This window comes from Punctularia strigosozonata (assembly GCF_000264995.1).
Source record: "Punctularia strigosozonata HHB-11173 SS5 unplaced genomic scaffold PUNSTscaffold_20, whole genome shotgun sequence".
Lineage (NCBI taxonomy): Eukaryota > Fungi > Basidiomycota > Agaricomycetes > Corticiales > Punctulariaceae > Punctularia > Punctularia strigosozonata.
In genome coordinates, this window is record NW_006767452.1 from 291,201 (window position 1) to 312,932 (window position 21,732).

Below are 21,732 nucleotides of genomic sequence, written 5' to 3' on the forward strand. Positions count from 1 at the left end.
CCATCTTATCACTTCGGCTGCCCGTATCTACGATCACCGGAGAAACCCCGGAGACGCGTTCTCGTGACCAAAATATCGTGAACGCGACCTTGAGCATTGCTGGGTGCATGCCGGCATTCGGCTTCCTAGTGCGTATAAAACGGCAGAGGTTATACTATGGTTACGCTATCTCAAGTCCATCACAATCATGGGTGACCCCTCTGCGATTATGCCTAGTCGCTTTGCCGACCTGAAGCGGGAGATACGCGACTCTATCCCTAGCTTCGAGGTCAAGGTGACGGATGCTTGGACGAGGCTCCTCGCGCAGCTGAAAGAATCAACGGCTGAGATCGCGCGAGAGGATTCCAGCGTAAGATTGCGCTGATTCGCTGGATGTTGTTGGCTAACTCACTTCGGTGCTGCATAGATTATCCCTCAAGTCAAGTTTAGCGACCTTGAGAAACTGTCGGAGAGCGAGATTCAGAACATCAAGAGGAGGGGTAGTCTCGTCATCAAGGACGTCGTAGATGACGCCGATGCTGCTGCGTGGAAGACGGTGTTGGGCGAGTTTGCGAAGGCAAATCCAGATGTCAAAGGTACGTACGATCCTATCGTACCATGTTGCTGGATGGTAATCCTGTCCATAGGAGTTCCGGCGGATGACCCTCAGTTCTTCATGCTATAGTAAGCTACTCATTCGACAGGCACGTGCGCATAGACGATGACCGGTAATGTAGCTGGACGAAGCCGCAAGTTGAAGCAAGGGCACACCCCAACGTCTTGGCTGCATCAGCATGGCTGAACAAGCTTTACCACCTGAAGGACGGTGCCGAAGTCGAGGGCGTCGATCTCGAAACCCCATTGACGTACGCAGACCGATACCGCATCCGACGCCCTGGAATCGCGTGGGATGTTCATCCACCTCATGTTGACGGTCAGAATCGTGATTGTATGCATTTGTGCTTTCTTCTCACGAATTTATCATGGTACAGGCGGGACCATCGAGCGATGGGAGGATCCGAACTTCCGGGCATGCTTCGCCGACATCCTCAACGGCAGATTCGAGAAGCATGATCCGTATGACCTCCAAGGTCGGCTTGACTCCCGCAGCTCGTTGTACGGGCGTCCCAACCAGGTGTGTGATCATCATACAGCGTATCTGTGAACGGTCGATATAAATGAACACGATAATAGGCCAGTATATTCCGAACCTTCCAAGGATGGCTTGCCATGAGGTGCGGTTTCACTCGGGGATCTTATTAAAACCACCTTCACATCTTTGTTGGCTTCAGTGAGACCGCGCCTGGTGAAGGGACGCTCAAAGTCTTCCCGGACGTCCTTCTCTCGAATGCGTATCTCATCCTCCGCCCATTCTTCCGGCCGAAGGCCAACGTTTCCCAAGACGACCTCTTGTCGCCCGAGAGCTGGCAGTTTGGTAGGCATCGTTTGACCTAGATCCACCGATGAGCTGATGGAGGCACGGTAGACGTGGATGACTCCGGTTTCCCTGGCATTTTCCCCCGTGATGGAGGATTCGCGGGTCCCCGACCAACCCCGGAGCTACACCCGCACCTCCAGCTCGACAAGACGATGATCTCCGTTCCGAAAGTGTATCCTGGCGACATGGTGTTCTGGCACTGTGTATGTTTGGTTGTATGCACATCCTCGTAAGCACCGAACTAACACTGCACAGGATGTCATCCATTCCGTGGAGCAAGAGCATAAGGGCAAGGGAGACTCAGCCGGTAAGCAGTGATCACCACATGGGCTTGAAAATCTAGCTGATCTGGTGCGCTGTTCAGTCATGTATATCCCGGCGGTTCCGTCGACCCCTCAGAATTTGGGCTACGTGCAACGGCAGAAGGAGGCTTTCCTGCAAGGGTTACCTCCCCCCGATTTCCCCAAGACGGGACCGGAGGGTCAGTTCATCGGCTCAGGTAAGGAAGACCATATAGTCGGACCCGCTGGGAGGAAGGCAATGGGCTTTATGGTTTAGTGATTTGGAGGTAGCGATATGGAAATGTGTATTCATTAGCGTGTATACAGTCTGATGTACCATATGTATGAAGATATGCCGTGATGATTACAATGCAAAGAATGCTTCTTCACGCGCAAGTGAGAGCGGCGATGAGCCAATAAAGAGAGGTGACGGTTCCGTGTCCACTTGCGCTGGACGCAGTCGAGGTTTACGGGGGGCGTTCAGCTGTGGTGAAGGTCGCTGAGTGTCCAAGGGTGTCCTGGGCGCTCTTCTCCCAGGAGATCCAACAATAGGAGAGAAGGAAGGTCTTGAATGATCCGATGTACGATGCCCTATCACAGGTGCTAAACAAGCGATCTCGTCAGACCGTTGGGTTCAGAACGAAGATGGAGAGTTCCTACAATTGTCACCGGCTGCTTCATCCACTGTAGCCTTTTGAGAGCTTTGATCCAAAGGGATCCCCAGGCCAAGGCCAGCGAAAGCGACTTCTTGCGTGCCACATAAGTGTGCAGACACATAAGAGTTATCAGTAGCGGGGGCGAGGTGCGAGAGAAGCGTCTGAGAAGTCGATGGAACGAGAGGTGACATTGGCGACGCCCGTCCATGGCAAAACTCCGTTTCGCCTGCATACCAGTCAAGGCGGCCGAAGCCAGGAGATCGTTGAACGATGTCAAAGGGTTGGCGATGTGATTGCTGCCATAAACTCGGTGTGCATTGAGCATGAGCCACGCCCGGACTGCCGGTCTTGACGTCGCCAGATATATGCGCGGGATGAACCGGAGACGGCCAGGGGGTGGAAGCTGCGACTTTCGGAGAGCGTACTGTGGAACAAAATCTTCCAGAGAGGAGGCTTGGGAGATGTGGCGACGCGGCTGTCGAAACTAGCTGGCGCAAGGGGTTGGGTGAATGCATTTTTCGATGATCCTGGTGTTTTAATGCAGTAACTTTGATGCAGTAACAGGATGATGAGGGTGAAAGAATGAAGGCAAAGGTGAATGCGTCGTTTAGGAGATGCGAGGTGTTTTATGTATGTATCGATCGCGAGCCATGCCATACGGTGATTCCGTCGTCTGGTTCGAGTCCTTCCGCGCGGAACCTGAGGCGGGCGTGCCCAATCGGTTGGCAGAGACGGAACGTCTTGCGGTGCCGCTTTCCGGATCCGCGTCTCGGTAAGTAAACCATGGTGCTGAACTCAACAGGAGAGAGAGTCAAGACGAATCTTTGTCCAGCTCGCTGTTCTCACGACCTCGTTTCGTGCGTGTGTATCGATTTGCATTATCCATTACGCGGGCGATGCGTGAAGTACAGTACATCCGTGGAAGAGAGCAGAGTATTACCGATACATACACTAGAGAATACAACTCGTACAGTGCGATCGCTAGCAGCAGGAATGTCTAGAATATTCGCCACAGGCTGGATCGAGTCTTCAGTTTCCGTCCGGCGTCACCTCGAGAGACGTGCCAGGATCCTAAGCTTCTCGCACGGCTTTGCACGTCGAAGAGGCTGCGACGGCGCTGCGTCTTGAACGATACGTGACTAGGAAACGCAACACGGATCAGCATGGGAAAGTGTAATCAGAGGGGATGATGCGTACCACATCCCATCGGTGGCAGCGGTTGCGGAGGGCGCGGAGGTTGCGGTTGCGGTGGCACTATCGGTTGAGGCGCTGAACGCGATGTCAGTGGCGTTCGCGGGGAGGACGTCGAAGTTGGCGCGCAAGGCAGCGGGGATGAGCGCATCGGCATTTTCGGCCGTAGCGTTCGCGACGGATGCAGAAGAAGCGGTAGTGATGGATGTGGCCAAAGGAGAAGATGAGGAAGTCAAAGTGGAGGAGGAAGCGGCGGTGAGAAGAATAGTCGTTAGCGACTGGAAATTACTGGCAGAAGGAGAAGGAGAAAAAAGAGAAGGGGACGCAGCTATCGACGGGGGTAAAGGTGAAACGGGGAGGGTGACGAAGACAGTCTGTACGAGGGTCGACGTCTCAGTCGTGGTCGCAGTAGACGTCACGGTCGCTGACATAGCGGAGGAAGAAGACGCCGTGCTCGACGCCGCGAACGACGAGCCAGCTAGAGATGCGGATATGGATGGTCCTCCTGATGCGGAGGTAGAACCGACAGCCCCCACCGATGATGCTGCAGAGATTGAAGAGCTTGATACTAACGTGGAGCTGCCTGAGGAGGTGGGCTCCGCAATCGCGCCTCCCAAGAACGGTGTGGGTACGAGGGTTTGGTTCGCGCTCGGAGTCGGGATACCATTCGGATAGGAATCGACGAAGATGTCGTTCTGCGCGCCGTCCTTGAAGTTGTACAGGTCGAGATAGAAAGGCGGGGAGTATGTGCCTTCGAACATCTACGTATATATGCGTCGGTTCGCACCCTGGGAAGACATGTGTAAACGGTAACGCACGTTGTTGCGCTCGGCTTGGAACCAGTAGAATGGTTGCTTTGCACCGTAGGTGCAGTTACCGGGGGTTGGGTTGGGCACGTTGTTTTCCGGGTCCGCACCGCAACGACGAGGAATTTGTGGAGTGGCGAGGGCTACGTTGGACGTCGCGTTCGTGACATTACACTTGAAGCCGTTCATGTAGTCTGGAAGTAACATGAGCTTCAACAGCAGTAATATGCAGCTCCAGAAACGTACTTTGCTCTCCTCCAGAATCCTGGCTATGAATCCAGAAGAACGCGCAAGTGCAACCACCCTAGAGAGGACGTAAGCACAAACACTGACTTGAAGATTGGCGGTATATACCTCGGGGCATGCAGGCATGCGTTCTGGTACTTGGAAGTCGGTGAATCGGTTGAAGACACAGGTCTGGTTGATCGAGAACACTACGAAATCCTGAATATTGTCTTAGGGCTCATCCACAAACGAGCGACCGTGTCACTTACCTCCGGCTGCACCTGCCTCGCGTCGTTCTTATACGCGATCGCCAGGGCGCATCCCTTCAAGTCGCTCGGACCCGTTGTGTGGTACTCAGACGGGTCTGAACCTGGGCAAGGGTCGTTCGGCTTGTTGGGATTGCGAATGTCTCCGCCTTCAGAGCTTGCGAAGAAGGTCGTGGCACCCTTGTTACAGGCGATCTCTGTGGTCGCTGGTTGTCCCGCAGGCAGCTCGAAGATATCGCCGTCATTCGGAGGGTAGTCGAGGTGACCGTGAAACCACCACTGGTCGAAGGTGTAGTTGGTAAGAGGTGCGACAGGCCGGTTGTCGTACGGGAAAGTGTGGTCTGTCACGTTGAAGCCGTACATGGAAGGGTGCCAAATGGCTGAAACGAGGTGGTTTAACTATTCGTGTGTACGTGAACAACAGTCGACTGGACACTCACAGGCATGACCTTTCACGACAGCCGCATTGAGGGCGAGTACTATCCAAGTAAAAACTGAAGTCGGAAGACCTAGCATATATGCGAGGATGAAGCCGATAATCAAGCAAGCGGGTGCCTTCGTAAAGAGTGATCCAGTCGTAAGAAACGTGAATGTAGTCGCAACCAGTGCAACCGCTGAGCAAGCAAGAGTCGTCGAGCCACAAGTCACAAGAGAGTAAGGAGGGGATTGATGAGCTTTGCATGTCGAAGCTCCCGTGCATTTTGTATGCGCTCGAACAAAAGGCGAGCAACGCGACCGCGGACGCAGGACACAATGGGGGCGACCTGAACGTGGGAGTGGCCAGATTTAGAACGGCCAGCCACGCGAGCGGAGCCCGTTCCTAAGTCACGTGATTACAATAATGATGATGAATTCTTTTACTATTAGCCAGTTACGCAACATTTAAGAGCAGAGCGGTACGGGAGTCCGAAACTGTGGTCCTGTTCATCCTGTCGGGGGAGTCGGGACAGCGCCCCTCGCTATGCCTATACATATATAGCAGCACGCTGGAAACTTCGCATCCTCCGCGCTGGCGGCACTTGAGCAAATCCATTCCAACACTTGCGCGGTCAGTGATGGTGGAAGCTGCACTGCGTAAACGGCTCATGGCACGGTGCACGCTTACACCTGCCTTAGAGGCAACGAGATCGAGGGCGAGCTCCAAACTCAATTTAGCAGCGAGTGGACACGTCTTTGGGTATTGATATATTGATAGCCTGTTGAGGCATGCTGTCCCACACACTCCGTCCATCACGCCGCGAGCGCTGATTGTCAATGAGAAGCCTGAGAGTTGTATATCAGGCCACCAGCGCCCCCTCGTTTGTTCTCTTCCGTCACACTCATACCATCATGCCAGAGACGGGGGCAGAGTCTACCTGGAATTGACACCTCGAATGAATTGATGACGTGCTAACGAGCACCAAATCGTTGCTGTCCATTGTTGAAGCCGTCACGGACGGCATCGTCGTATGTTCGCCCGCAAAGGGTGCCGTCAAGCTGGCAAAGGAAGTCATCGAGATAGTCGAGGTGAGCTCTGACGGTTGTCGACGACGAACTGTCCTCTAAATAGCGATGTGAACCAGAAAGTCCGCAAGAACCAGAAGGACTGCACCGAATTGGCGCGGTACACGTGCAAGATGATGATCGCCATTGTCGATGTCCTGAAGGGCAAGAAGGACGATCATATACCTTCCCAGTTAAAGTTCTGTCTTCAAAGCGTGGCAAGGTATGTTCTGCGCTCATAAGGGAGGCTCATCGCGTCGTTCTTAGCCAAACCGTCGTTATCACGCTGCTTGAGGTCAAATCCGGCCTGGAATCGCTCAAGCTGCGAAAGGATTTCAACTTCAAATCCGCGATCAAGGCTATCTATCGGCGACAATACGTGGCGGAGCAAATTTCGAGCTACATCGCTCGGATTGATGTATGCTTGATGCAGTTCGGGATGAGCTCACCTCGAACATGTTTTAGAGAGGCGCCCCATGTCTCATCACTCTCTGCCAGGTTGCCGTACGGAGCGATATCAGAATCGTGGTGGGCGATATCCACTCCGTGGTACGCAACGTTCACTCCATGGTGGGTGATGTCCATCTCGCAGTGAAAGGTGTGCACTCTGAGGTCGCCGGGATCAGAGAAGACCTCCGATCCTTCTGGATAGCCGATTTACACATAGTGCTTCCGAGTTATCTAGTTTCTAGTGCTATACTTACATCATCATCATCAGGCGTCCACGTCTGCTCTGCCAGGATCCAGGTACGCCATTCGTCGATGTTTGAGAACATTCGTCGGACTAACTTGACCTCAGCCTCAACATATCGTCTGCTGTCCCTGCCCCTCCTGCTCAATTCTACGGGCGTGACGACGTCGTGGGCGATGCGGTCAATAAGTTGACCAATGACACAAAGCACCACGTAGCGCTTCTGGGTACGGGCGGGGTCGGCGAGACATCCGTCGCGCTCTCCGTCCTCGATAACGCGGCTGTCAAATCTTGAGGTCGCTGCTGTTTCATCCCCTGTGACACCCCGGGTTCAGCCTCATCGCTCGTTCTTGCCATGTTAGAGGTGTTAGGGAGGTTCGCCTCATCGACGGACGAGGACCTCATGGCAAGATTGATCTCCCTCCTGGAGTCCGTCCGACCATTCTGGCATCGGACAACTCTGAAAGATATGGGATTCCGAAGGGTCTCGAACCGAGCTCACCGATGTACTCAGGAAGTTAGCATCTTTGCCCATGGTTCGATTGATTGTGACGATGCGAAGAGACTCGCCGCCGGCCAATGGAGACGATCGATGGACGTCGATCTCCTCTGCATCCTCTAGCTTTCTCAGCTGCGCGCGATCTTTTTCTATCAGTGAACCCAGGTACCGCTCAGGATGAGTATCAGGATCTCGACGAATTGCTCAAAAAGTGCGATGGCCTACCGCTCGCTGTCAAGATCCTGGCCCAGCTCAAGCGATCGTTGACGTGCAAGAGTCTCTTGAGGCGGTGGAAATCGCAATCCACTGCACTCCTCCAATTCCGCCTCACCAGCGTCGACGTTTCGATATCTATATCTCTCGATTCCGAAACGATGCGGGCCACTCCGGAGGCGATCGACTTGCTCGGACTGATCTCCCGGCTGCCCGATGGTATCCACGGAGAGTTGAGCAGCTTGTTGAAATGGATCTGGGCTTGACAGACGTCGATAGGGCTCTAGCGGCCATCCTTGCGGTCCGATTTGCCTACAAGGACGCGGACGGGACCATCAAAGTTCTTTCTCCGGTCCGTCAGCATGTCATGACGCAACACGTCCTTCCCCGTCCATTATATGAGGCACTCCTTCAGTGTTACATTGACCTAGTCAATAAACACGCGAAGACGTGGCCTAGGAGCATTCGATATCCACAGGCTTTGCAAGTATTGGTTCCTGAACTAGGCAACATCATCTATCTATTCAAGCAGGAACTCGAGCCTTCGAATGGTCCCGGATTATCTCACCTTGCTGGGGCCGCATACACGCTTGCTGGCTTCCAAGAGCATACTCGCTGCTCAACGGAGCTCATCGACAGGCTCTTCGAGCACTGGATCGAATATGAAATCGATGTTCCCCGCAGAGAAGGGCTCCGCTCGAGGATGAGGTTGTTTCTGATTATGGGTCAGTCTCGCTTGGCCCAAAATGACCTTGAGGAAATCCTTGGGGAGGCCAAACTACGGGGCGGAGGATCGAGCACTACTGGCGGGCGACCTGGGGTTTATATATTACAGACAAGCCAAGTACGACCAAGCTATCGAGACGCTCAGTCGAGCATTGTATATGTTCTACGAGCTTGAAGACGTATTCGGCGCAGCGCAAGCTTGGGTGATGTCCATGTCATGCGCAACGAGTACGACCAAACCTTCCGGGAATTCATGCGAGCGCTAGATGGCTTCTCGAGACCTGGATCGCGACTCAGTGCAGCGAAGTGCCTGGTAAGCCTGGGTAGGTAGGTAGGTATATTTCCGGCGCGGTCCCAATAGCGGAACAACCGGTTGCCGCACCGCACGCCAGTACGTGCGGCTTGGCGCACACAGTGCATCCACGGTTCCCGTGGAAATGTCCATCGTGTGCGCGGTGAGTTCGACCAAGCCGTCCAGAAATTCACACGAGCGTTGGAGAGAAGCAGCAGCAGCGCGATGCCTTCGAAATTTGGGTCAACTCCATGCCACGCGCAGCGAGTACGACCAAGGTGTCGAGACGAGATTGGAGACCAGCTCGGTACAGCACATCGCCTGCGAAGGTTGGGTGGAGTCCATCACGCACGCGACGAAGATGATCAAACCATCGAAAAATACACGAGGGCGCTGGCTATCTTTTCTGAGGTTGGAAGAAACCGACTCTGTGCAGCGCAGTGCCTTGCAAACCTGGGCAATATTCAGCATGTCAAGAGGGAGTATGTTATCGCCACGGAACTGCTCAGAAGCCCTTAGCATCGCTCGCGACTTGTAAAAAACATGAATTAATATGCTAGCAGTAGATGTACAGACTAGCTTCGACGTTTCACAGGAAACCTACGATGCACGTACTACCGATTCAATAACCGGACTTACTGGTGGGGCCGGCACATGCACGCCACCGACAACGGACGACTGTATTCGCTCCGCCGAGATCGGGGCACGGCTCGGCGTGTATTGCGGTGGGAGCTCCACCACGACGCCCTCCTCGAGCTCATCCTCGATGTCCGTATGTAGCACCACCAGTGGTGGCGGGCCCGTCCGCACGCCGGCCATGGCCGCCTTTAGCTGCGCTGGCGACGTCGCCGTGGTTGTCGGAACACTGCTGGGCGTCATCGAAGTGCGCGCGCTGCGCGTACCGTACGGGTTGGGTAGGTGGCCGGGTGAGGACGGCAGGGACGGTCCGGTGCTCGTAGAGTTTTCGTTGTACGGGTCATACGTTTCGTTGGATCGGTATTCGCGGTAGTTCGCGGCATATCCTTCGGAAGAGTATCTTGTGTTGGTTGTCGGTCGTGGATACGCGTATACTTGAGAGACGGGGTTGTCGATACCCAGAGTATTAGGAAGGAGATCAACAGTGCGTCGGCGTCGGGCATTATTCCATCCACCGCGTCGGCGTCTGCGGCAACATAGCACGAAAACAGCGGCAAAGGCTGCCGCTACCGCCACCACCACGCCTATGATAATGCCCACGATCGCGCCTCGGCTGAGACCCCCAGACTTAGGGCTTGACTGTCCTGTCTCGGTAGACGTATTCTGTCCCGCAGATCCTGTACTCGTAGATACCGTGCTCTCCGCCGGTGGATTGGCGGTAGACGACGGGGCTAGGTTGTCCAGACAAGTAGAGTCGTCCGAGGCGTCCACGATACGCACATCCGAGGCCCCGCCTTGTCGCCCTGCGAGAGGCATAAGTCGTTTCGTCTTGGAGAAAAGGTGACTAGTGGTATATGCACCTTTGCTGTCAAACATCAGGAACACTATCGACGTCCCTCTTGCAGCATCCACCACCCAGTCGAAGGAGGTGGGCCCGACGGGCGGATCCTTGGCAACATGCCCACCTCCAGGAACTATGCCCTGCATGTCTGTGTATCAGAAGAGTCACGATCCCACTCAGCTTGAGCAACATACAAGAATATGAACCGGCTGCACCGCGTCGTTGTAGTTGCCGAACGTGAAAGGGCTGTGAACGCCTAACTTGAGCACGAGTGCCGTTCCGAGGGCACGGTACACTGACCGACACTGCTGCAGCGCATTGTCCAGCTCGAACGTAAAATCCGCCTTCGCCCCCGTCGTATCGCAGCTCGCGCCGGAAATAGACGACCCGACCGTCAACACCTCCGTCGTCCCGCCCGATCCGAATCCCGTCGAGTCCGACAAGGTCATCAGGAACTGGGTCTTCGCGGCGAGCGGAAGCTGGGTGCTGAACCTGCCCGCCCCATTCGAGAACGCCGAATCCGGGATCGAGATGTTGATCGGGACTTGGAGCGGAAGAGGGATCAGGAGGAGGGTGAAGGGGGCGACGCCGCCTAGGATTCACTCAGCTAAGATATGACGGCCCTTCTGTCGCCCGACAAGCTTCATATGTGACTCACCAGACCAAGATAAGACGAGATCATCGCATTCGGTAGGCGCGTCGAACGAAAAGGTGAAGGAGCCTCGGACAACACTGATGCATGATAGCAAGCTCCAGAAGACGAGAATCGCGATGGCCTCCCGGCCGAACAGAAATGGCCCAGCCCTCAAAGAATATTTCAACATAGCGAACTATCCACGAACGAAAAAAACGGTGCGGCCCAGATTCACCAGGAAGAAGGGGAGGGCGGCGCCGAGCACGGTGCTGCGGGCGACTGGAGGTGAACCATCAGCAGGCGTCGAGGGCGAGGTGTGTGCCGAATATATGCACTCGGGCGTGGACTTAGCCCGGCAGAGTCCTAAGAATATAACGCGATAGACCATCACAGCGTGTACTCCGAGAGAAGGGTCGTCGAGCGCTGGACCGGCACAGCCCGTCGCCTGCTCTCATTCCCGCGAAGTCATTGTTACTGAATCGCCAGCGTCGACCAATACCATACCGTACGCGTGCTGCGGGCGCAAATGTGGAGCACAACTCACACATATCAAGCCCATAGGGTTTCGCCTTGATAGCAACGGAAGAAAGATGTTGCTAGGAAAGCGCTGCGGGCTGTTTTCCAACATCTCATACTTTCGAATGCAGGTACAAAGTCCTTGATCCCATGCGCACTGCATTTGATCGTACAATACCAATGAGAACTAACTGTTGGCGCCATTTCAATCTCTCCTATGTACTCTTACATTCATCTTTTATGGAATATAATCCCGCTCAATCACTCGATCTGTGGCGCTTGCGCAGTCCCGTCGCCATATTGCTTCGGCTGTGTTTCAAGTAAGGATCAGCAAGGCCCTGTCAGCAAAGAAACGCATCTTACCTCCGTCTTCGCAGCGTTTTTGTCTTTTTCGAATTCCTTAACGCGTGGATCGTCCATCATTTTCATGACGGTGTCTGCCTGAAACTTCTTGAAGAGGAAGCCCAATCCTGAGAAAAGGTTATATCAAACCTGGACAATAAATGGCACGCGAAAGAAACCCACCTTCATGCGAGTAGTCTTTGGAATTGGCCTGATCCTTGTGATACTTCACTTGCACGAAATCGGAGTCCTTCGTTTCCGGGTCGAGCGACAAGCTGACAAGAGCGTTGATGGTCGTGCTCTTATGGATGCCAGCGAATGTCCATGTCTGAGATTATAGCATGTGAGGGCAATGTACGGTATAAAGAACAAAGGATAATTTACCTGCTCATTCTTAAATTGGATAAGCTCGGGATCATTCTTGATGACCTCGTATCTTTCATTCTTACTCTCTTTGAATAGCTTCGGAAGCGCAAACCTGTGTGATACTTTCAGCATACATTAGAAAAGGAGTGCCAGACGACGAGTGTACCATTGCCCTGCCATCTTGTACCGATCATTGGCGTAGACGAACTGATCGTCGTAGACGCAGTCCGCCGTGTACCGCTTCACTTTAGACACAGTCGGCTTGCACGAGTAAAGATCGATGATGTCGTCGATCAACCGTTGGCGGTTCGGCGGAAGAGGGATCGATTTCGAAGGATCCGGGGTCCTGGGAATGCGAGCAATTGTTGAGTGTCGATTCGTGAGGCAACGCTCAGAGCATACGCACCAATCGTCGGTGGAGTGGGTCTGCCTAACTTCGAACTCTTCTCCCGGCGCTCCAGCGGGTGCTATGGACGACATGTTGACAGTTAGTTGCGGACGGGTGTGACGGTACGCGGGGATAGCTGCAGCTCCAAGGAGAAAACCACCGGCGGTGCGTAGGCGGACGGGGTGCAGCATCAAGGTGGGTTCGTGTCTCAATCCGCCGCCCGCCTGGGTACATGATATATACTGTTTCATGCCTGTCAGGAGCTAACGTCGAGCGAGCGAGCGTCATGATTGCGGTCATGGACGCTGGGGATCGGGCGGGATCGAGCAAGACGGTGAGTTCGTGTTCAAACGCGGTGGTGGCGTGGGACTACAGGCAATGCTTGCTCGAGTCGCCGCTACCATGACTTGGCTAATCCGTGAAGGGGATTACTGCTTCCGTGTAATCCCTTGAGGGCAGCTCCGTGCGGATGTATCATACAGACAGCACCCACTGCCGATACTTCTCGATCTCCCTCGCCCTGGCTTGCACCAGCTTCTCAACCTCCTCGCCCCAGACTTCTACAGGCCGCTTCCGCGTCGATTTCGCACCCTCCCCGTCACCCGCTTCCGCCCCCGCATCCTCCTCCGCTCGCGAATGATACCGCACTTCGAGCCGATCGCTCACGTCCTGCGGCTCCTCCGCGATCTCCTCCGACGGCGTCACGAACTCTTCCTTGGGCGTCACGAACTCGACCGACGCGCTGCTCATCGACAACGAGCTCTCTCTCGAACGCTGCTCGTGCGCAGGCGGCGAGATCTCGAGATGGCTCGGCGGCGCGACCTCGGTGGCGATGGAGGACACGGAAGCGTCCAAAAGCGGTTCCGGGGACGACGTGCGCGGCACGGTGCCGGAAGCGGTTGATGACGATGACGACGGGACGGTTTTCCCGGACGCCTTCGTTTGCTTCGTAACACCGAAGCATTCTACTGTGTGCCGTTCCGCATCCGGGAAGTCCATGACGACGATGTTTTCCAGGCTGACCGGTTTCTCCGGGTCCCATCGCACCAGGGTTGGGCGATTGGCGACCTGCATGTTCGGTGGTGAGCGGGTACGTCTGATGTCGCAGAAAGCGTAGGTGATCTCACGAGGTGCGGGGGGATCACCGATCTCCCAACGTGCAGATCCTCGAACACGAGAGAAACGTCGTCTTCGTCGATAGGTAGGCGTCTGCCGCGACAGCGGTGTGAGCATGGATCGCGATTCGGAGCGTGCACCGGATCTCACTGTATGACCTGACCCTGGATCCGGCTCTCCCGCGTACATAGATCGCGGAATAGCTTTTCGTACAGTTTCCGCCTGTTCAAGATCGGGAGCGGGTTCAAGATCGGCTTGCCGGCCAACGCGCAGACGATGTACGACGCAATGTGCAACCCGAATATCGCCGGAAGCGGTCCGTACACGGGCAGAATGCGGACCCGGAAGTCGTCGAAGACGCCGAGCTCCTTGACGTTGCCTTTCTGGAACTCTTCTTCAGGCAGAGGCAGCAGTTTCACGTCTCCGGGCACTTCGGTCGAGTACACGACCGGGATGTCCTGAGTCACTCCTGCATTTCGTTTCCGTGAGCGGAGGATTCCGGAGGAAATGGAATGGCTCACCTAGGAGTTTCAGGCGTCGACGCACTGATCGCGCGAGCGGGTCGTAGTGCGTGTTGGAGATGTCGGCGATTTGGACTCGGGTCGGGTCTGACTTGGCACCGGCACCCATCGAGGAGAAAACCTGGACAGAAAATCATTACTATTATATCCCTTTTGTGTTATGCAACGGCCAATGCTAGCCTTGATGCCGTGTTCGTGGCAATAGTGCAGGAGGTCGACTTTCGTAGATATGTTGTCGATGGCATCTTTAGAATCGACTTGGTCAGTATACAAGCAGAGAACCGTGTTGGACATGACACACCGATCACCCAATCCGCGCCGTCCAAGAGCCTCGCACCATCCTCTTTACGCCAGATATCGACGCAAGGTTCTACGTGTATCCAGCGCGCGAACGAATCTAGGGCCCTCGCGACGCATTCAACCTTGGGAGTACCCACATCCTTCAGCGACGCGGTCGCATGCCGGTTGAGGGACGAAAGGGTGACATAGTCAAAGTCCACGAGACGAATCTTTGACACTCCTCTACGAACTCAAGGTGAGCCGGCATCGCGGTAGGATAATCGAAAGCCGCGTACGAGCGTGCAAGCATAACCGCTGCCCAGCTACCCACCCCACCGCATCCCACCACGACCACACTCCCTTCCCGAACCTTGCCCATCGCCTCCTCCCCGAAAAACGCGTAGTTGCGCGCGAGCTGCTCCCGTATAAGTTCCTCCGAGTACGAAAACGCTTCATCCGGCGTCCTCCCACCACCGCCCGGCCCTTCCACGACCCTCTCCTTCCGAGAATCCGCTTGGGCCGGGTCGTAGCCATAGTCATCCGGAACGGGTCTCGGCGGTCGCTGCGAGATGGAGCGCGCGACCTCTTCCGCGAGCTCTTGCCGACGTTTCGACTTCGTGTAGGCGTTGTAGGCTGTGATCGCAGACGCGGTCGCGGCCGAGGCTGCAAGCGCGGCGTAGACGAGTTGCGCCCGATGCGACTTGAAGAGCTCCGGATCCGGCATGTATGAATGCGGCAGTCACGGGAATGGCAAGCACTTCGGGCAAAGCAGCCAGTCGCTTTCTTCCGGATATCCTCAAGACGGACAGAGTCGTGTTAATAGTATTGACACCACCGTGGTACGCAATTACGTCGGCATCCTCGCCAAAGGTATCCTCGCTACGTCCGGTCACGTGTCCTTGCCCGAGTCCAAGCGTTTTCTGTCGCCTTAGCGTTGAAACGTTCACGAATGATCCCAACACCGATATCCGGTCACTTATGACGGTAGAAAGATGCACATTCGTGAAAAATGGGATCTAAATCTCGCATTCCCTGCGCTTTAGCCTTGTCTCGGAACCTCGTCAGGTTCACGACATCCGCCAGTCCGAGCTTGTCGGCCTCCTCTACCGACAACGGCTCGGGTCGCTCTGCGTAATGCTGGAAACCGGCACGCAGAAGGACTCCAGTATGAGAGTACTTTCTGGCAGTAAGGATCTACAGACCAAGTCTAAGCACTAGGAAGGATGAAAGATAATAAGGGTAAACACCTGCGAGACGGGATCTTGGGAAAATTGCGACAGCACTTTATAGGCGACGCTGGTGATATCGTCGAACTGGTACTTGTGCGACACCTGCAGGATGGTTTCCCATTCGGGCATGGTCTTGTCGAAATTCGACTCGGATATTCTTTGCCATATGGGGGTATGGAAAACGTAAGTGGAGGTGCACACCGGGGGTTGCGCGCACCATGCAGAGAGATTGGTGCTACCTACCGGCAGTAGTACATCCAGAGAAAGAGCGCAAAGGCGTCGGCGGACGTGCCTTCCAGCCGTATCGGCGTGTCGTCCGATAGGCCTTCGACATCGTGGCCATCTGGCGCCGGCAGCGAGAACATCGTGCGGAAGACCTCGGAATCCCGCTTGAAGAAGTATCGATGGATGCGAAAGAGGATTCCATCCACCTGACAACGAATGAACAGCACGTTCCGGGCATGAAGTGAGCGGTTCGTAAATACTAACGAGGAGAACCAGGTTTCCGTCTTCAATGTAGTAATCAGGGTGATGGGGAGGGGCGGCGGACGCTTCCGAGTTGTTTTCTGCTTGCAAATCCATCGGTGTCACTGTTTACATTGGTTCCTCCACCCTGCAAGTCGAGGGACTCGGCGTAGATCCGGAGCAGAAACGAAGGAAGGATGTCGATGAGAGCACACAGCCACGATCATGACATGCCAGTCACGCCCCAGCAAAGAGCTGAGATTGTGCTGTACATCGCGATATGACAATCCTGTGCGATCTAGATACAGTCGTTGAGCTCATGCGGTCTGCGCATGGTTGACCGATATACGGAACAATTCAGCAAGACAGAATACCGCTACATAGTGTTTAATATTATCGATTGTGTGTATAGTCTGACTGGAGATTCGTGATAATACAGATGTCAACGCGGGACCATGGTCCCTATGCATGCATATATACGTAGCCGACGAAACATTCGATGCGATGTGTGCGATGTGTATATCGATTGTCTGTTGTTTGCCTACAAGAAAGCGTCCCTCGGCAGTTGCACCTGCATTACGGAGTGAGCACGCGTCGTCAACCTCGTTGAGGCAGGGATGCGATCTCACCTTGAACTCCTTAAATTTGGCGATCGCCGCATCCACGTTCCACCCCGCATTCTGCAAGCAATCGAGGGTGTACGTAACGTTCAGGCCCGTCTTCTGCGAGACCTGTACGACCATCGTCCGCTGGGGTTCGGGCTGCATGACATGGGTCAGCCACTGTCGTTCATACACGGCTAGCAGGATGAGACGTACTATGGGTGCGAGCTCCTCCACTGGAGGTATCGGATCGCCTGCCTGTACGCGCATCGGGCCAGGCTTCCACGCCTCATGGCTCGAATACGCACGCACGAGCAGCTGGTCGGAAAGGATGACGACGTCCCATCCCGCCGCTTTCGCGGGCGACCCTGCGGGTGACGGCGCGAGCACAAACGAGCGGTCGAATGATCGTATGCCGCCCACGGGTTCTGTGATACCAACGAATCAGGTACATTCCTAGGAACGAAGGGGCCGAAGACGCACGTTCTGTCAATTGCCCGTGCACGTTCACGAACAGCGTCGTGCTCTCGCCCTGACCGACAGGCCACGCATCCACGCAAAACTTCTCGGGCGCGCCCGTCACGTCATGCACCGTCTGCGGCAGGTCGATGAGCGCCTTCACCGCGTCCTCTGCACCGACGTGGAGGCTCTTCAGCGTCTTCGCGACCGCACCGCCCATCCTACTCAAGTTCCGCGAGCCGCCGTTGCCGCCGTTCAGCCACGGCGACCACTCGAGCTTGGTTTGGTTCGGCATCTCCTTCGAGTGGTGGAAGCCTTGTATGCGCGCACGGGGCGGGATGGACGTGTTCGCAGAGAAGGAGAAGGTGGCGCCGGGGTGGTAGACGGAGGCGAGCGCGGGGCGGTTGGTGTCAAAGAAGGAGAAGAAGCTGTTTACACCCGGTCAGTTATTGAACCGGGCGAGGTGGTGAGCTGAACGCACCGGGTGAGGAAATTGCTGACGATGATGCCGTCGACGCCTGTGATGAGTGACGGCCCCATTTCGTATGGGAAGGTCGTCGCAGTCGGTTTTGAGGGCCCCGCGGGTGCGGGTACGGCTGATGTACTTGGGTTGTCGAAGGAGATCTTCGTGATCGGTTCTTGATCCAGCATTTCCAGCTGTGGAAACTTGCGTATCACAGAACTGATGGAAGATGGATGAGCCTAGACGTAGCATGGACGGAAAATGCCTGACTAACCTGCGGTACTGGTTCAACTTCCCGTTGGCGATCTCGTTCTCCCGTAGCGGGTTGCCGATGAGGATGAGTTCGCGGAGATGTTCAAGTTTCTCCTTACGGCCGGAGATGTAGTCGAGGTCTCTCCATACTCGGAAGTTGTTGCCTTCCAGAGACAAGTTGGCGAGCTTGGGAAGATAGTGGGCGAGGGTAGAGATCAGATGTCCTGATCGAAGGTTGTTGTGTGCGAGTGACACTGTTTGGACCTAAGCGCAATGTGAGTACATATACACGGAGCTCGCGAAAGGGAATCCACCTCGGGTTTGCATATCTGAGATGCAAATTTGAAGATAACAGCCGCTTCTTTCGCGGAGCCGCCGGGCACGCCAGGCGGAGTGAGATTGTGTTGTTTCAATAGTTCGTCCTCAGCCATTCGCTGATACGCGAGTCAACGTCCGTCCTGACTCAGCAAGGAACAGGGCACAACGCACCTCGAGGTTGAGAAATCTTGTGGCGGGATTCCATCGCTTCTCCACAAACTGCTTCCAAACATCCAACACCTTGGTGCCGGGAGACAATCGAGATGATGTGGCGCCCGGGGCACCGACAGCATTCCTGCGTAACCGGCTCACCGCCGCCGTCGATCGTGCGGCGCCACGGATGGCGAGTGCGGCATCGGAGGAGCCTGCGAGGCGTGCGGCAAGCTATTCGACAGGCGGGCGGCGAGGAGGCAGAGCCGGCAATGAAGTAATAGGTGAGCTACATGTTACACAGAGACGCCACATCGCTGCGACAGACAGGAGAGCCGGAGAGCCGGCGCGCCGCGGAAACAAGAGGTCAGAGGGCTACGAGAATATTTACCAGTGCAGATCTAGACGGGTTCGCCGAGTCCTTGTATGCGTCGATCGGGCGTGGCCGGTGGGATCGTATCTTGGAAGGGCCCTTGCGCCCGCCGGGCTTGTCGCTAGCGTCGCGCATGCGGACGTCCCGCTCCCGTTCGATGAGACCGGCGCTGCGGAGCGCACTCGCGGCGACGGACGCGCTCGGCTGGGCGGATGTGGTGGCCGATAGCATCGTGGACGGCGAGCTCATCGTCGTCGGCGTCGGCGGGCGATGTGGACGGTGGAGGTCGAGGGGTGAGGCTGAGGCTGCACGAGACGGGTCGAGAAGTGGCACAGTTCAGAACTGTGCGGTCACCGGATGAGGCAAGAGGAACCGCGCTGGGTGAGTCGGAGAAGGCGGTGCATGAAATCATTTACTTCCACGTGACTCGTCGCTACCGGCGCAAAACGGAGCTTGTTGTTCTGCGCCTGCACGGCACGATGAGCAAGAACAAAAAGGGCGCGCGTAGAAGCACATAACGACTCAGGAGCTGCTGGGTCAAAAGCGTCGACGAGGACACGCTGGCTTGCCTCGGTGAGCAAAACCAAGCCGTTCAGCTCGGCTGGTCGAGCCGGTGTGAAACCTCTGCGAGGATTCCCACGGGGTTAATGATATCGGGGTTTCCGCCCCTTGTTTCCTTTTCGCCTCGCTTTGCGCCCTCGCCTGCATTCCTCGAGGCCCAAAACGTCCGCGAACCGTGACACCAATAATCCCCTCGTCGCCGGCCCGACCCCACACAGCAACGCCGAGCCACCCCCGCCCGCTTTGCCGCTCAAGCGTACACAATAGGCGCAGATGGCGTCCACCCTATCGCATGCCCTGCAGCCTGCGTACGGCGATGCCCAGTATACGCCGTACAACTCCCACGCCGTAACGTCCTCCGGCGGGGCGAGCGCCGCCAACGCAAGCGCGAACGGCGCCACCGCACCCTCCCATCAGCGTCACGAAGAGGAGGAGGAGGAAGAAGAGGAGGAAGAGGAGGAGGTCGTCGAGGACGCTCTAGACGACTCCCGCCGGCATCCGAGTCACTCCACCGCCTCGGGGACGGCGAACGCAAGGTGACCCTCTGAGCGCCGAGCCACTTCTCGCCGTGCCGCAGTCGGACTGACCGCTGGGTGTTAGCGCGGCCGCTCGTGCAGCTTCAGATGCCAAAACAGCCGGGACGTCCGACCCGGCCGCGCGTGTCGAGGGGCACGATCCGAACGCGAAGCGGAGGCCCGGCCGACCGAAAGGTTCGAAGACGAAGAGGCCTCGTCCGGACGCGCAGGTGGCCTCCAAGGGCGGGCAGTATCCAGGCTTCAAGCAGCTCTCTCCCCAAGGTGTTCCGTCGGATCTACACCCCCAACACCAGTCGTATTATGATTTCCAATGGAGGGTGCTGAACCTCTGTTCGGAGTTTTATAACGCCGCGGAAGAGTTGATTGTGGGTGAAACGGACGCGCGAATGATTAGCTGAGACTGATAGGTCTGTTCATGTTGACAGAAAGGGACACAACCTTTGGTCATCGCCCAAAACTACCAGATGGGTCCTGGTGCCCACGTCGATCCCATGGCCATGCTCGCCGAAGCGAAACGTATCTGCGATACCTTGGTGACGCTTCTCTTCATATCGCGCTGCTCTATTTCCTTATCCGCCTCCCGTAGATGGCAAATCCGCAACAGCTCGTTGCGCGTCCGCCACCCTCTATCTACCCAGTCGTCCATCATTATCCACCGCCTGCGCCTGCGTCCACCTCCAACGCGACGACGTCCAGTCCTTCCGTCATTAGCACCACTCAAACCTTCGCAATGCCGCTCGCCGCTGGCCCGCACCCGCCTCCGCACCACATGCCCTATCCGGGCGTGTACGCCCCGCCTCCAGGCGCGCAGTATCCCACCGCGCCGTACTACCAAGCCCCGCCATACTTCTACGCCCAGCAGCCGCCGCAGTCGACGTCATACTCAACGTCCCAGAGCCAGACGCCACCGACGACGTCGTCCACGACGGCCCCGTCATCGTCCGCCCCTTCGGCAACGACGAGCGCGAGCACCGCGGCGACGCAGCTCGCGTTCGCGCGAAACGGGCGCGAGGGCGCGTGGAGCGCGGAGGAAGAGGAGCGGCTGCGGAAGCTGGCCGAGGATAGTAAGACCGACGGTTCGCTGAAGACTGGCGAGATCGACTGGGATTGGGTCATTTCCCAATGGGGGTTCAGTCGCACGAGGTCAGTCTGCGTCCACAATCTGATTGCGGTCCAATCAAACGAAGCTCATATCTAACCCGCCCACAGACACCAGATTCTCATCAAAGCGACCGCTATGGGCCTGAAAGAGACCTCGACGCGACCGACCAAGCGTAGGCGTGAAACGGATTCCGTGCAGCCTCAGGACCCAACGCCTGTCCCGACGCCCACGCCAGCAACAGGTCCGGCGCCGACGGCGTCGCCCCACAGCCACGCGTCCTCCGTGCACGCCTCGCCGATGCAGCACCACCCGCCCACGCCTTCGCAGGCGCATACGCGCCCGCCGTCGACTTCCTCCCACCCCGAGTACGCCCACCCGGCGACGAGCGCGCCGCACCTGTCCTGGCCGACGCCCTCCCCGACCGCGAACGGCGGCGGGCCGCCCGGGTTCTCCGGGTTCAGGCATATGACCGGCACCGGGCAGACGATGAAGCCGAACTCGTCGAGCTCCGCTCCGGGCCCGCCGCTGATCAACTATATGTATACTCCCAACGGGCAGGGAGGCGTCACCAGGAGCGCGAAAGCGTGACGAGAGATCTGTGACGCGCTGGCGGCCCATAGATAAAACGTTGCCTGCTAGTTGACGTACTTATCCCGGGGTTTCGCTTTCCGGCCGGGAGGCCAAACATACGGACCTTGGTGTGAATGTAATCCGCTGTAGCTTAGATGTCACGTATAACTTGTTTAGTGGTCGGGATCGATTGTTGATTCTATCCTTTCTCTGGATTGGACGAGTTGAGCTTGCGGGCGCTGATCGGGGTTGGCCCACGTGGCAGCGC

The 21,732-nt window shown here is 56.3% G+C and overlaps 8 protein-coding genes across 8 annotated transcripts; 2 read left to right on the forward strand and 6 right to left on the reverse strand.

Annotated features, from left to right (window-relative positions):
- Positions 1-208: 208 nt before the first annotated feature.
- Positions 209-1,975, forward strand: PUNSTDRAFT_77272 (DUF1479-domain-containing protein; the record flags this gene model as incomplete). Its single annotated transcript, XM_007388747.1, has 10 exons — positions 209-349; positions 407-575; positions 627-663; positions 717-913; positions 972-1,114; positions 1,174-1,214; positions 1,272-1,414; positions 1,466-1,620; positions 1,673-1,724; positions 1,782-1,975. The coding sequence occupies 10 exons, from the start codon at positions 209-211 to the stop codon at positions 1,973-1,975; spliced, it is 1,272 nt and encodes a 423-aa protein (XP_007388809.1).
- A 1,376-nt stretch (positions 1,976-3,351) lies between these two features.
- PUNSTDRAFT_146766 (uncharacterized protein) lies at positions 3,352-5,205 on the reverse strand (the record flags this gene model as incomplete). Its single annotated transcript, XM_007388748.1, has 6 exons — positions 3,352-3,493; positions 3,552-4,306; positions 4,364-4,545; positions 4,598-4,655; positions 4,706-4,795; positions 4,846-5,205. The coding sequence occupies 6 exons, from the start codon at positions 5,203-5,205 to the stop codon at positions 3,352-3,354; spliced, it is 1,587 nt and encodes a 528-aa protein (XP_007388810.1).
- A 966-nt stretch (positions 5,206-6,171) lies between these two features.
- Positions 6,172-7,310, forward strand: PUNSTDRAFT_139064 (uncharacterized protein; the record flags this gene model as incomplete). The annotated part of the gene is made up of 7 exons (XM_007388749.1): positions 6,172-6,191; positions 6,240-6,348; positions 6,405-6,547; positions 6,592-6,742; positions 6,823-6,990; positions 7,043-7,071; positions 7,124-7,310. 7 exons carry the CDS (start codon positions 6,172-6,174, stop codon positions 7,308-7,310), a joined length of 807 nt encoding a protein of 268 aa, XP_007388811.1.
- A 1,971-nt stretch (positions 7,311-9,281) lies between these two features.
- On the reverse strand, positions 9,282-11,085 carry PUNSTDRAFT_123068 (uncharacterized protein). Its single transcript, XM_007388750.1, has 5 exons — positions 10,881-11,085; positions 10,523-10,814; positions 10,417-10,468; positions 10,242-10,362; positions 9,282-10,184 (listed from the first exon to the last, which is right to left on the reverse strand). The coding sequence occupies exons 1-5, from the start codon at positions 11,044-11,046 to the stop codon at positions 9,346-9,348; spliced, it is 1,470 nt and encodes a 489-aa protein (XP_007388812.1). The 5' UTR covers positions 11,047-11,085; the 3' UTR covers positions 9,282-9,345.
- Positions 11,086-11,853: 768 nt separating this feature from the next.
- PUNSTDRAFT_77078 (uncharacterized protein) lies at positions 11,854-12,560 on the reverse strand (the record flags this gene model as incomplete). The annotated part of the gene is made up of 3 exons (XM_007388751.1): positions 11,854-12,042; positions 12,099-12,192; positions 12,247-12,560. The coding sequence occupies 3 exons, from the start codon at positions 12,558-12,560 to the stop codon at positions 11,854-11,856; spliced, it is 597 nt and encodes a 198-aa protein (XP_007388813.1).
- A 382-nt stretch (positions 12,561-12,942) lies between these two features.
- PUNSTDRAFT_116743 (uncharacterized protein) lies at positions 12,943-15,108 on the reverse strand (the record flags this gene model as incomplete). Its single annotated transcript, XM_007388752.1, has 7 exons — positions 12,943-13,536; positions 13,596-13,677; positions 13,735-14,053; positions 14,106-14,226; positions 14,286-14,350; positions 14,407-14,627; positions 14,681-15,108. The coding sequence occupies 7 exons, from the start codon at positions 15,106-15,108 to the stop codon at positions 12,943-12,945; spliced, it is 1,830 nt and encodes a 609-aa protein (XP_007388814.1).
- A 248-nt stretch (positions 15,109-15,356) lies between these two features.
- PUNSTDRAFT_139067 (uncharacterized protein) lies at positions 15,357-16,195 on the reverse strand (the record flags this gene model as incomplete). Its single annotated transcript, XM_007388753.1, has 4 exons — positions 15,357-15,578; positions 15,632-15,770; positions 15,857-16,044; positions 16,103-16,195. 4 exons carry the CDS (start codon positions 16,193-16,195, stop codon positions 15,357-15,359), a joined length of 642 nt encoding a protein of 213 aa, XP_007388815.1.
- Positions 16,196-16,427: 232 nt separating this feature from the next.
- On the reverse strand, positions 16,428-21,665 carry PUNSTDRAFT_93470 (NTF2-like protein). The gene is made up of 9 exons (XM_007388754.1): positions 21,000-21,665; positions 20,218-20,933; positions 18,344-20,157; positions 18,169-18,288; positions 17,877-18,118; positions 17,621-17,821; positions 17,164-17,567; positions 16,708-17,108; positions 16,428-16,649 (listed from the first exon to the last, which is right to left on the reverse strand). The coding sequence occupies exons 4-9, from the start codon at positions 18,283-18,285 to the stop codon at positions 16,620-16,622; spliced, it is 1,395 nt and encodes a 464-aa protein (XP_007388816.1). The 5' UTR covers positions 18,286-18,288; positions 18,344-20,157; positions 20,218-20,933; positions 21,000-21,665; the 3' UTR covers positions 16,428-16,619.
- Between the last annotated feature and the right edge of the window lie 67 nt (positions 21,666-21,732).